The sequence below is a fragment of the Gallinula chloropus genome (assembly GCF_964237585.1).
Source record: "Gallinula chloropus genome assembly, chromosome: 1".
Taxonomy (NCBI): Eukaryota; Metazoa; Chordata; class Aves; order Gruiformes; family Rallidae; genus Gallinula; species Gallinula chloropus.
Window position 1 is genome coordinate 141,601,138 of NC_140085.1, and position 13,709 is coordinate 141,614,846.

General features: G+C 38.8%; 1 protein-coding gene across 1 annotated transcript in view; it reads left to right on the plus strand.

The window, feature by feature from the left end:
- Positions 1–13,709, plus strand: part of OCA2 (OCA2 melanosomal transmembrane protein) — a gene marked incomplete at both ends in the record, with an annotated part of 183,971 nt that overhangs the window by 13,736 nt on the left and 156,526 nt on the right. The window contains 2 exons of the mRNA XM_084279046.1: positions 9,819–9,917; positions 10,521–10,709. Coding sequence (XP_084135172.1) covers positions 9,819–9,917; positions 10,521–10,709 — 288 coding nt within the window. The remainder of the gene's footprint in view (positions 1–9,818; positions 9,918–10,520; positions 10,710–13,709) is intronic.

A 13,709-nucleotide genomic window follows, 5' to 3' on the forward strand; every position in this document is an offset into this window, starting at 1 on the left:
TTTTTTTTTTTCATCTGTCTCTCTGTACAATAGCTTGGAGCCTTCTGCCTTAATGAGGGGAAGAAGACATAGAGAAGCTGATGACAATGGGCAGCTATGTCAGCATCGGGTTCCCCCTTTTCTGCAGATAATCTTTTGCTGACAATCTTTGGGGATTTTTTTTAAGTCTGCAGCACTGACATTTTTCCTTTTCTATTTTATTTTTTTTTCTTTGGGAGAATGAGGTTTTATTTCTGTAACCTCATGTCTGGATGGCCAGAAATTTTCATGAAGACTTATTATCCATATGATTACTAAGCAGAATCCTGCCTTTCTTTTGGTGATCAGTGTCCAGGATTTAGCTTTGGGATAGTGCTGATTTTTAGAATGTGCATAGCAAATGTTATGGCATTTCTCACCAGGAATATGTTATGTCAGGAACAAAATGGAAGGAAATCAACTCTGTGAGACTATGGAGTAACCAGAGTGGCACTGCAGAGGGACAAAGGGAATGCAGTATCTGAGAGAAGAGTCTGGCATCTGTGTGACTAGGAGGGAAGATGTGCATCATTGCTGTCAAGAAATATGGTGTATAGTTAAACTGTGTTATTGGAACAAAGCCATCTGCCATGTAGGGAAAGGAATTTCCTTCTGAACCTTTGGAAGCATGGTTTTGTTTTGTTAACTGTTCAGTGCACAGGATCCTGTTCTCACCTGTAGATTGCAGTTTAAATCAGGAGGCAGGGAAGCTCAAATGGCATCATTAGTCTTTGCTCTTCTGATTAGTTTCCCCATTTTGGGGGAGACTTGCTGAATATAATTTGCATGGTTCTCTGTGTGAGACAAGGAAATTCTTAGAGTTTCTTTGGAATTCACTATTTGTAATACTTGTATTTTTTTTTTGTTTCCTTTTTCTCCCTTTTCTTTGAGAGTCTAACTTGTATGTGTTTATGGACTCAAATCTTGTGCTTCAAATTCATCTCCCATTGGCACTGAATGAAAAATCTGTGTTTTAAACTGCTTGTTATCATAAATTAGATAGCTCCGTCTCTGACGCTGCAGCCTTGAGGTACCTATCTGAAACCTTTCAAAGCAGAAAAAAAGAACCTAGCACTGTGGAATGAATTTGGAAAACTCAGCTTGGAAACTGCAGTGATCATAGTGAAGGAGTACTGCAGGGAAGAGCATCATCGTTGTGAAATAAAACTGCATTTAGTCTTGAAAGGTTTAACTAAATATTCTTCAAATGTTTTGAGTAAATTGTGTGTTACTATCAGCTACCTTTTTATTTTGTTTGATTTCTTTAATTTGTTCCCCTGGAATTTTTAGTGCTTTACAGTTTTTTTGGCTCTGATATAACTCAAGGAGGAACACAATGACCAGTGATGTGGATTTAATCCATATTGGAAGTTACTTATTAGAAAGTTACAAGGAAATCATGTTTGGAAGGATTTGTTCATAGTACTTTGTATTCTTGACAACAATGAATACATTTTGTTGTGAAAAATTTGTACCAAAAAGAGATTTCACTTAAGGGCATATAAAATGTACATGAAAAAAGTACTTTTTGGTATACTGTAATATAGACAGTGTTTGTGGGAGGTTTATACATTATTTAATGAAGAAATCGTTCTGCTATCTCAAAGTAAATTCTCCAGATTGATAGCATAGACAACACGAGAGACAGGGAGAATGAAAATTATTTGAAGAAGTCTCTCCACTGCTTGTAACTATTCTGGGCCAGAATTTAGACAGCAAAAAGTTATATGAATAACCTCTGTCTGTTATGCTCAGCCAGAAGCTGATGAAGAAATCTTAGTACCTCCATTCTAGTTAAAATAATGAAAAAAGTAATTAAAAGGACTTCCATTATAGTGAAAAAACCCCATTATTTTTCAACTTAATAGTGTTACTTCATTATATGATAGCTATATCTCCCCTCAAAATTATTTTTTCATCTTAAAATTTTACTACTGTGTTTTTTTCTTCTCTGCCTACTCCCTCATTCCCTATCTTTGGAGTGAATTTTAGCATTTTTAAGTACATTTATTTAAAAATGGTGTCATCCAAGTGCCCCATATTGCACTTTTAAGAGAGTCTGGTCAGATATAAAATAAACCCATTAAGTTGTGACTACTTTCATAACTTTTGAGATTCTTGAAAATGCCTCACAGGCTAAAAAAATAAGAAAAAGGTGTGAACCTACTTTTATTTGTCATAAATTCAGTTAGCATCAGAGCTGGTTAAGCTAAAAGCCCATCCTGAATGCCAAGGAGAAATGCTGGCATTTAAAAGCCAAGCTTGGAGAATATGCTAAAGTATTACAAGTGCAGCCATGCTTCAAGTGTTGCTGATAAATTGCTCCCCTATAGCAGATTCACTTTTCAGTATGCCCTGTAGCATTTGAGAATAATGCCCCTTAACGAGTTATCTGTGTAATCCATAGGGAAACGGGGGTTTGGGAATTTGGACTACTACCAATACCAGCTACTGCTGCCTATTTCAAATTTGCAGCTTGCTGGCAGTCACCAACAGCTAAACTGGTTTGGCAGCATCTGCTCCTGAAATACATTTTCTCCTTCAGACTGCAGCTTTTGCATGCTCTCCCCTGTAGCTTTCCAGTTTCCTTTGCTGAAGCAGAAAATGGAGAGGAAGAAACCATAGCTATGCTTTCTTAGTGCAACTTCTCAGCCCCTCAAAGGATAAGCTTTTTGGACCTGCCTCATCACCGTGGCCCTGCTGGCTAGTTATGAGGCTCTGGGCTGGCCCTCATCCCTGCCTGTGTCCCATCCCTGCTCCCTCACTGGCTGCTCTGAGATGGGCCCTGGTCAAGGAGGGCATGGCCCTACCAGACACATGACCACCCCCGGGTCCTGGCTCCCTACCATTGGACAGCCAGGCCTCATGGCACCCTGACACAAGAATGAAAAATGTAAAGAACAGCTTAGTCCTCCTAGGTAGAGTCAGAGGAACTTCAGGGCAGTTTAGGATTAGGTATCTACTTCTAACTTCACTCACTGCAGTGGGTCCCCGGTGTGTCGAAGCAGTTAATCGTGTTCCGATTTCTTCTTGATGGAGACTTTCCCTGGCAGAGGCAGGCAAAGACTTAAGGAAAAGGAGATACCAAATCCTGTAGATATCTGAAAATTTCATTTTTCAGGGAAGTACAATAACCCTACAAATCCTGATTTGATTTTAAAAAGGAAAATACAGGAAGCATTCTATTTTCCAAGCTATTTCTAAACTTTAAATTGCTCTGCTTCTCAAAATAGGAGAATATCACACAAATGAAGGAGGAGAGACGACTACCACATGCTCTTGCGTGACATGTTCACACTCCAAATCCAGCAGAAGTGAATGTAGCAAGCCCGTTGTGTGTGTCCTATACACAAAACCATTTCTGTCTTGGAAATACTTGTCACAGGCTTTGCTAGATCTTTCTTAAGTGTGTTCTTTATTTGTCTAGGGTCTTGGCATGGCATGCATTTCTCAATATGAGACCTGCCAGTTGGCTGTACATCTTACAGTGTCTTACTGTCAGGTAATGCCAGCATCACAGTCCTCTGGGGAATCCTGTATGGTCCTGTCTAATAGAAAATTAGGAAAGTCAAAGAGAAAATGAGTCTGTATTAAGTAATGCTTTCATTGCTAGATTTTTTCTGACATCTTAGCGGTGCATGCTTTTAAAGGGTCTAGAGGTTATTTGCTGATTTAGTTGAAGCTACATAAAGCAGTCATCAGAGAATGTCTGGAGCCTGTTTAGAGATGTGAGCTCTGGAGTCTTTGATCCTTCCCTTGACTCTTAGTGTATCAGTTGACCGTACTTCATTTGTGATGGGTAGTCATAACAGTTCCTCCATGACGTGCTACCACCAAGGAGAAAACATGATAGGAGGTTGTGTCTCTGTGTGGGCACATATATATATCACAGTGTGGATTGATGGATGCATGCATACAGCTGCTTAGTACACAGCAAATGTTTAAAAGCTGAATGCTATGATGTTGGTCAGCACAGTTTGTGCCATGTAACTCGTTCAACAGTGGACTTTATCAGAAACTGCTGGGAGAATGTGTTTCAAGTGCAGTCAAAAGTTGTTGTGTGGTTATCTTTGTTGTTTTTTTTTTTTTTTTTGTTTTATAAAAAAAGATCTGTTTTTCAGTTTGTTTCCACATTGTGATGAGAAATTTATGCTACAAACAATTATTTCAGTACATATCATTTATATGTGTCCTCTATTCAGGGATGATGATGCTTCTGAAATTAGGCTTTAGCCTATAAGAATCCAGAAATTATAAATTAAAGTCTTACAGTTGTTCCTAGTTTCCTGCATGATTAATTGTCTCTGCTATTCTTACTCTGGCCATTTTCTCGTCTAAAAAACTTTGTTTGTATTTTTATTGTATTTGCTATAATCTCTTGGCTTGGTAGCATTGCTGGACTTTTGTTTAAGATGAAACCTCACACATATAGTGGTTTTAGTGATTATTAATTCAGGGAAGCACATTTTTTTCTTTTTTTTTTTTTTTTTTTTTTTGGGAGAGGTTATGTTTTCAATTTTGTATGTAGTGAAATTTCCAATAAGTTATATTCAGAACTGTTGATTTTCTTGCATTATATGTATGCTTCCATATTCACCTCTTTTCCAATTCCAACAAAATCCTTTCCATAGAAATGTGAATTATTGCTTTCTGTTGTCATAGAGATAGGTCTTTTACTGATGGTTGTGTGCATGATGCAGCATGTGGCATATGAAGCATTATTTTAGCTGATGTTTAAAATCTATGCTTTTTATTATAGGGAGCGAAAACTTAATGCGCTGTGTGGCATGACGAATCTCTTCAATATAAGGCTAAATAATAGGTTTGAGCCAAACCTAGTGATTATTTAAGTGTTTGTCAGCTAACTAGGATGAGCATGGTCTATTCTTTTCCTGGGTTCTTTTAGGATGCTTACTTCTTTTGATGTCCTCTGCTGTATTGTATCTGGGATTGAAAGGTTGCTTGTTGCTGAACAACATACAACATTCTCCTGGAGAGAGTCCAGAGGAGGGCTACAAAGATGATTAAGGGCCTGGAGCATCTCCCCTATGAGGAAAGGCTGAGTGAGCTGGGACAGTTCAGCCTGGAGAAAAGAAGACAAAGGGGGGAACCTTATTAATGTTTATAAATATCTGAAGTGTGGGATACATGGGGAAATGGCCAGCCCCTTTTCAGTGGACTGTGGAGACAGGACAATGGGCAATGGCCTCAAGTTGGAGCACAGGAAGTTCTGCACGAACATGCGGAAGAACTTTTTAACAGTGAGGGTGACAGAGCCCTGGGACAGGCTGCCCAGGGGGGTGTGGAGTCTCCTTCTCTGGAGATATTCAAGACCTGTCTGGATGCCTATCTGTGCAATATGAGCTGGGGAGCCTGCTCTGGCAGGGGGGTTGGACATGATCATCTCTTGAGGTCCCTTCCAATCCCTATGATTCTATGATACCCCAAAGACTTCCTTTTCCTTTAGTTTGAAATGACATGTGTAAACACATATAGGAAATGCCTGAAAATGTAGTCAGGGGCAGCTCTGGTGCTCAACAGCAGAAATCATGTTCTCTTTTTGGAATTCATCTGAAGACTTTGGAAGTTATGACCTGCTGGTGATGGGAAACAGCCATGTGCTGTAGGAAGAACCTGCAGCACTCTTCAGCCACTGACTGAATGAGGTCCAAAGAGGCATCAGCCTGTCATTGAGAGCAACTGGAGTCTCCTCCATCTTTTCCTCTCCTGCACTCCCTGAACCTCTCTATGTGGCCAGGAGGGCAGGGAAGACCCTGCTTCTCCTTAAATTGCCCAAATGAGCGAAGGAGACTGAAGGTTGTATCTCCACTGTACGGCTGTAGGGAAGCACATATCGCCACCAACTAGTGTGAACTTTGCTCATCCATGGGAGCAGTGGCTCAGCTGCAGGTCGTGTGTGTGGGGGTGTGTTTGCCATAGGTGCACAAGACTCGCATTTGGACTCTGCTATTTTTTAATGCTGTAAGTGAATTCTTCTCCAGCTGCTGACAGGCAACTGGAACTTTATCTGTGGATACCTCCATGCCTTGGCAGAACCTGCTGTGTCATCGGGGGTGTGGACAGCCTTCCCCACGACGCCGGTTCCTTTCCTGGGTAACTATGGAGACAGTCAGAAATTCTAACTGCCTGCAAGATTAGTGATGGGAAAATACTGCTTTGACTGCAAGTAACCAGCTCAGAAAACACACACCTCCTAGAAACAAACTTATACTCCTGCAGAGAGAGCCAAAAATCTGTGTATACGATTGTCACAGCAGTAGTCAAGTGGTTAAGAACACAATCATCTGTTTGAAAGATTTGCCTTAATTAAAAAACAAAACCCAACAAAACCAAACATGCCCAGCTGTAGCAAATGTGAGAATGAATGCACCCACAGCTGTGGTTGTACAAGAGGCAGCACACGCTCTTCTTAGTCTGATATCAGTACTACATGGAGTTTTCCATATGTGTGGTGCTTTGTAAGTATTTAAAGAAATCCATGTCAAATAATTTTTTTCCATAGCTTTTGGGTTTAATTTTATCCCATCACTTTTGAATAAAAATGAAATGAGAATATTATTTTTTTGTGTGAAGGTCTATGTGCATATCTACATATAAATATATGTAGATATAGATTTATACATTTGTATACATCTATAAATGCAGTTATTTCATGTCACTTCTTGTATTTAATGTATTAAATGCTAATGATTTTTGAGTCTGAGCTGTGAGAAAAGAACAGTGGACAAAACTTTACCAGCTCCTCGCCTGCACATTGTATAAATCCAGATCAGTCTTCTCATCCTGTGAATGGGTCTATCCACAATGGGCCAGTGATCTGATGAGGTGATTAGCTCCTGGGTAACCTTACTGGATTGCTTGGTTGAGACAGATTAGAATGTAGGTATAACTAAAGTTTCTAGCTCTTTGGATTGTGAAGAAAAATTCAAAGTGTAAACTGATCCTATGTTTTGAAATGAGCGTCCCTGATTTCTTTCCCTTATTTCCATAGGCATCATAATTGCCAGCCACTTGCAGGGCTGAGGAACCCCGAGAAGGATGCTGAGAGAGTTTCTGAGCACTGCAGACTTGTTCCTGTAATAACAGGGCGTCTTCAGGCCTTCCTAGGTTTTGCCTGCAGATGATGTCTGTTATCCTTTTATGACATGGATGACCAAATTGCACCAATAGTGTCTCTTTAAATATGAGAGAGAGGCAGAGAGGGCCTTGCAGTAAACTTGCTGTTCAAGGACAACTTTGACTTTTATACTCCATGCTATTTTTTTATGATGTTTTTTCAACTTTTCTTTGTAGAGCTTTCAGCCTTCAAGAATCTTTTATGCCCTAATTAGCTTTATTGTTTATATTACTCTCAGTCTCTAATTAGAGTAATCGCATCACGGGGGAGTTGATCCTCTTCTGTTTTTTCTCTAATTATTTTTGTTTTGTCAAGCCTGGATGTTTCCTGCTGCTAATTCTTGTCCATGTGTTTTTAGTCACTACAAATTGATGTTGTCATATACTAATTGTTTTCACTTTTTTCTGAAGACCTTTTCCACTTTTACTGTATTGGACATTCTTGGTAGTCTGTGAAGCTCTACAGGTCCATTTCATTTTAAAGTGTCACAACCTATACCAGGAGGTGTGTCCTGGTTTTTTTGCTGGGATAGAGTTAATTTTCACAAGAAACTGGGAGAGGACACAGCCAGGACAGCTGACCCAAATGAGACCAAGGTGTATTTGGTAGCATATGACATGGCGCTCAGTATATAAAGTGAAGAGCTGGCTGAGGAAGAGGGAATCTCTGCTTGGAGGAGGGATGGGCATCAGGCTCTGGGCAGATAGTATTGCACATCATGTGCTTTGTATATTATTTTATAACTACTGTTGTTGTTACTTTCCTCTTCCTTTGCTGTCCTGGCAAACTCTCATATGGGTTTTACCTTTTTCTAATTGTATATATTATTTGGAGCCTTTGCTGTGGAACAAGTGGCATCATTTTGCTTAACAACAGAAAGAGCTAAATAGTTTTTGCAAGAGTTAAATATCTGAATGCACAAGTTCAAGGTCCACTATCGGAATTTATATTAAAATTGCCACCTTTGGATGCAAACTTTGAATGTAGCAGGATGCCAGGATTAGTCAGGAGCATATCAGTGATTCTCAGTGAGCACACATTTAAATCCTGATAGAGCTTTTGCTATCCTTACGGATTCTGTTTTGTAAAAGCTCTAGGTAATCTTCTATATCTAAGGCTATGATAAGATTAGAATTGCACTCTCTTCAAAATACCAGAGTTTCTCTACTTAAACTTTTTTTCTGAATGATATTTTCCCATTTAATAAAGGAAGCACTTCGATACCTTCAGAGTGTGCAATCATGTCTTCACAGATAAAGTGTCAGTGCAATGTAGCACCTGAATTGTAATCTGCTCAACGCTTGCCCTGAGGTACAGGATAATTCAGTCTCTCTCTAACTCATTCATTCTCTTCTGTTGAGATTGCAAATACAGTGCTTACAGCAGAGTTTGAATGAGTGCTGCAGCCACTCAAGGCCGAAATAACAATATCTCGTTGCTCCACACCTAGCGTGGCTTCTGAATGATAACAGTACTAAACATGCAGGCTGAAGCATTAACTGGATGTTTTAATTTTACAAAGTCTGAATTCCTGCATACCTCTACGAACAGCAAGCAATTCCACTATCGTGCCTTGTGTTATAAAGTTAAATACACAGATCCTTCTTTCTTTTGAATTTGCCTTATGTGTAAAAGACTGAATTACTGGTCACCTTTGAATATTTATTTGCTTGTCTGTAATTTCTTTCCCCTCACAGTCTAGTGATAGCAGAAGGCATTTTAGGTTCAATCTAAGTGTCTCTAGGAGTAATGAGATCTGCATATTGACTGTATGTCTAGCAGATTTCTTTGGGACTTTTGCGTGGCTGCAATTTTTGAATGGAATAATTCTGGCCGTGTTGGAATAATGTTGGCCTTGATGGGAAATGTCTCTGGAAGAGCCAGGTCTTGGAGAGTGTTCTATTAAATGGCTCAACTATTTAATGTCTCCCAGAAGCCTACCCCAAAGGTGGACCCCTGGGGTTGTGCTCCATTCTTTTCAGATGTTTCATGATTTATACCTTATCAAAAGGTTTCTTAGCAATGCTAAGCTGTAATATGGCAAGATCTAGCTTACTCTCTGTTAACTACTTGCAGCACCAGGACCAACGCTTGACAGAAACTCTTTGGACGGGATTGTGCTGCAGGGATGAAGTACTTCAGATAAAGCTTTCTTCCCTTATATGAAGGGTGCTTAGGTTGTTGTAGAGATTAGTAGATTTCTGGTGATCCATGTCTGATTTGCCATTAGTGGGACAGAAATGGTCCTATTATTTTATGCAGTATACTACTATGAACTTATATGAATGTATGTATTACTTACCTTAAAAATTTTGTTTCACTAATAGTACAGTGAGTTGTTCCACCGTAAATTTGTCTAAAATACAAGTGAGTTAGGTATTTATTGCTCTTCTGACATTAAGAGGGAATTTATTTGACTGTATTAGATACCACTTCTAAGATAAGATAAATTATTTTATGCAGTAGAGTCCCCATACCTAGGAGGAACTAACTACTTCGACTACTGTAAACTTAATGAAAGCCTTAATTTAGGTGAACACCATTCTTAAAGAATATTTAACTAACAAGATGCATTTGTAACAAAATATTCTGTAGAGCTGTAGCAAATCATTGTACTGTAGATTTACTGGTTTTGGTTTTTGTTTTTCTCCTCTCTCCAAAGATACAACTTCAACTTTTCCAAATTATTCAGCTTAAGGTCAAAACACATTGGCTTTACAGAGAAGACACCACTACTGAAGGTTTCCTCAGAGGAAAATGGGTAAGTTTCTTTCATTTTACTTTAATTTTTTTCCCAAGATCTCCTCTATTTAATTGTACATGGTTCTTTCTTATATCCTGACACCAAACCTATTGGGAAATAAAGTGAATGGCAGGGGTTGTGAGCAGAGAATTACTCTGGAGGATCTTGAATGGAAAGAAAAGTCTGTAAATAGGGAAAGAAAGGATGTAAGGTCTGATGCCAGAGCCATTAGAGAGCCCTAAGGATAGGCAACCGCGAGTTGTATACTCCTGTTTACTCCATGTGGTATTTCATCAGGTGCACTGAAAGACACAGCAAAGCTATAGAAAGGGTCTTTGTAGGGGGTTAACACACCAAATCCTGAGGTACATCTACCTGGTGCATCAGAGAGCTGGTTCTTCCAGGTGTACCAAAATGCCATGGGGTCTTTGCCCTTGCTCCCCAGTCTACCCAGCTGTGTCACCAAGTGGAGCTCAGCCTGTGCTGAATAAATATATTTTAATGATTTTTTTCCATTAAAACCTCTTACAGGGAACCTAAGAATATGTAAGGTCTGTTGCATCTACTACCTGTTGAAATAAACTTTTTTGTTTTATTATGTTTACTGAAAATATGCGACAGGTTGCAGTGCATGGCTCTTCATAATCCAGACTTCACCACAGATGATGATTCATGGGACAACAGCTCTGCAGAATTTGATCAAAAGTTTCAACTGGGAAGTGAAATGACAAGTTTGTCCAGATCGGCTTCTTCTGAGAGATATGAAATCTTGGACAACCTTCATGTCAAGTTCAATTTATCAAAGATGAGGTCTGAATTCAAACATTAATTTCTTTTTCCACTTTTTTTTATTTTCTGCAGGGATTATTTTGTAAATTATAGATGTCTAGAAAATTATTTATTTTCTGCAAATGAATAAAATGTCATTGGCAAGGTACAGTATGTATATGGAGTGTTAGCTGATAAATAAACTGTGGTGAAATTGATTATAGCCCTTTGGTCTTGTAAGCACTGGGCGTAGCACCTATTCTAAATTTGTAATTACAGAATTTCTACATGGCTTTTAACATTTCTTTAAAAACATTTCTTAAAAGCCCCTTAAAAGTCCACAGCTTTATTCTTCAGTGTTTTACCATTGTTATGAAATGCTTCACTTTAATCAAAATACATATCTAACACAGTCTTTCTCTAATCATTGTGGTAGTTTTTCCCATACATACAATGCAAAATATAGCAGAGCATTTCTCTGTCCTTAAGTACATCATTTAGTCCAAAGTACTCTTTTACCTCATTCAGGCATGGAGGAAATTGAATCTGTGAATATATTAACAGATATCGATGTGATAAGAGTTTAAATTAAAATTTTCTCAGAGTATTTTTGCCTGGGAGTTAACAAGCAGACCCTTTAATCTTGGATACTAATTCTCTCTGCCCCAGCCAGAGTTTCAACACTTTTTGCTGGTATGGTTTGGCCTCTGCATGTAGCCCTGAAGACTTGTGTGGAGCCCAACGTTGCACATCTGTGCCTCTGTGCTGGTCCGCGGAGCCTTTCAAACGCGATGTCCGTGCATCCCTTCCCAGTCTGAGAGTTGTCTTAGCTCATCACTTGGCAATTGTTTTCCTCCTTTCACTGTGCATACGGTATCGTGTGGAGCGCCACTCTCCTGCACTGCTGCTGAACAAATGGAGCAGGAGAATTTCAATGGCTGCAATTAGTGCAATATGAGCAGATGTGAAGAAGTTTGGCAGGCGTCTTTCTTCATGCTCGCAGTAGATTTCCCTGGTATTTGATGGAACAAAAAGCATCAAGTGGGAGCGTAGAATCCATTGTTTCCAGCACAGCGTAGTTTTATGATCTGGAGAGCAGCACATTGCTCTGGCAAACCTCCCTGTGAAATATTTTCATAGGTATAGCGTGGGTTTTACATATGGAGCCAGCTTCTTGGCTGCTGTAAATCAGCATAGCTCCGCTGAGATAATAAATGGGAGTTAAACTGCTCAGCACCACATGCAGATCAGACTAAAAAACATTTGGTTTGTAACAGGGGGGTGAAATCCTGCATAGATTTATACTTCATACATTTCCAACTGAAGTCAAATAGGATTGAGCCGGAGGCATATATATATCAGCACAGGATTTGGCACAGGGTTTGTACTTGCATCGCTGTGCCAGATTAGTGCTGTAGGAAGAGACAGATTGCAAACCTCGGGCGAGTCAAAGGCTGATCACTTCTCAACTGTAAGCTGTTAAAAGCGCTGCTTCCCTAATACAAAACGCCATGAAAACAAACAGAAGGGAGGAAAAGAGCCTTCTGAATTCTACATTTAATAAAATAACCATTTCCAAAAGCTTTTTTATTACATCTTGCCAGCTCCTTTAGATGAGTTTCTGTTATTTACAGACAAGCGGTTATGAATTTATAAAGGCTTAATTAATGCTTTTTGATTTCTTTTATGTCTTTAAACCAAGTTATTGCTGTTTCTTTTTTCAATAATAACTTGAATTACTGCTATTATTAGAAATGTTAACTTGGAAGTGCAAACAGAAAATATCAAGTACATTAAAACTAAATCAGTCTGGACTGGGCTTTAATAATTCATTACAAATTCTCAAAAAATACCGAAATAGAGCTGTAATGTTGAGATAGGGAGAACAGACAAGCAGGATAGTGGATGCATAACTAAGCTGGCACTAGGTATTTTCCACGGTTTGCACAACTTCTTCATTCTTTCTGTCACTTTGGTTTTCTGTAGAGCAGGGCTACCTGGCATTTCTGGAAGAAGTTACCTAACTGGCTTCCCCTCTTTCTCTGCTTTCTCTAGATTTTTATGCTGTACAACGTTTGTGCAAAGTTGCCACCTCTTGCGTTTCATAGGATATTGTATCCCCTTTATACCTGTTTGTCTGTGGGTAGTATATGTTTATTAACTGCTGTGTTTTTATCTGCCTGTTTGGCGAATTCTAAAGAGGAAGTGATCTTTAGAAAACACTGTTTTTTGAAAAAGGGCCTCCAGTCACTCATGTTGCTTTCAGTCAATGAACTTGATTTAGGGACTTACTTCCACTGTGATTGAAAATTATGTCTGACTCTTCTGACTACTTTGCTTTAATATTTTGTTCTATAGCAGTTACCAATACAGTTATTTATCGCACTGTTCCCTTCTCAACTAATTATCCTAGTAACTTGAAATGTTTTCCTTGCTTGTCATGAGGCTTAAATCAAACCTTACATTTGTCATTCTGTCAGAAAAGCAATGTTTGAATGTTTACTTTTGGAAAAATGGAATAAGAACATCAATGCTTTCAGTTAATGAAAAGCTGAAATAAGGACAAATCACTAAAAAACATTCTGTAATATTAAGTTATCTGTTTAACATACTGATGGGCAACCAGAAAGTAATTAGTTGAGTTGCTTTTTACACTAAGATTAAGAAAAAATGGTAATTTAAAAGTGCCAAATCTTAAGAGCTCTCACTCAAAAGTGTGTTATTTCAACATCCACTTATTCATTCAGAATTATTCTTGCTTAACCCACTCAGCAGTAAGCTCCGACACTTCAGAAGATTTGATGGCATCGAGTCTCCAGAACTGGAGCACAGGGGACAGATGTGTTATGGAAAAAAATCTATCTAGTTTTTTAGTTGTTTTATCTAGAGATACTCATGAAGTGTATTTGATTTTAAAGAGACACTTTAAACCCAGGAAATTCTTAAAGCTGGTTCTTCTCTTCAAATCGTCTTTTCCCAGTACCTTTCAGGAAGCATATTAGAAGTGCAGCTTTGAGGAGGTCATTCATGACACCAGCCCCT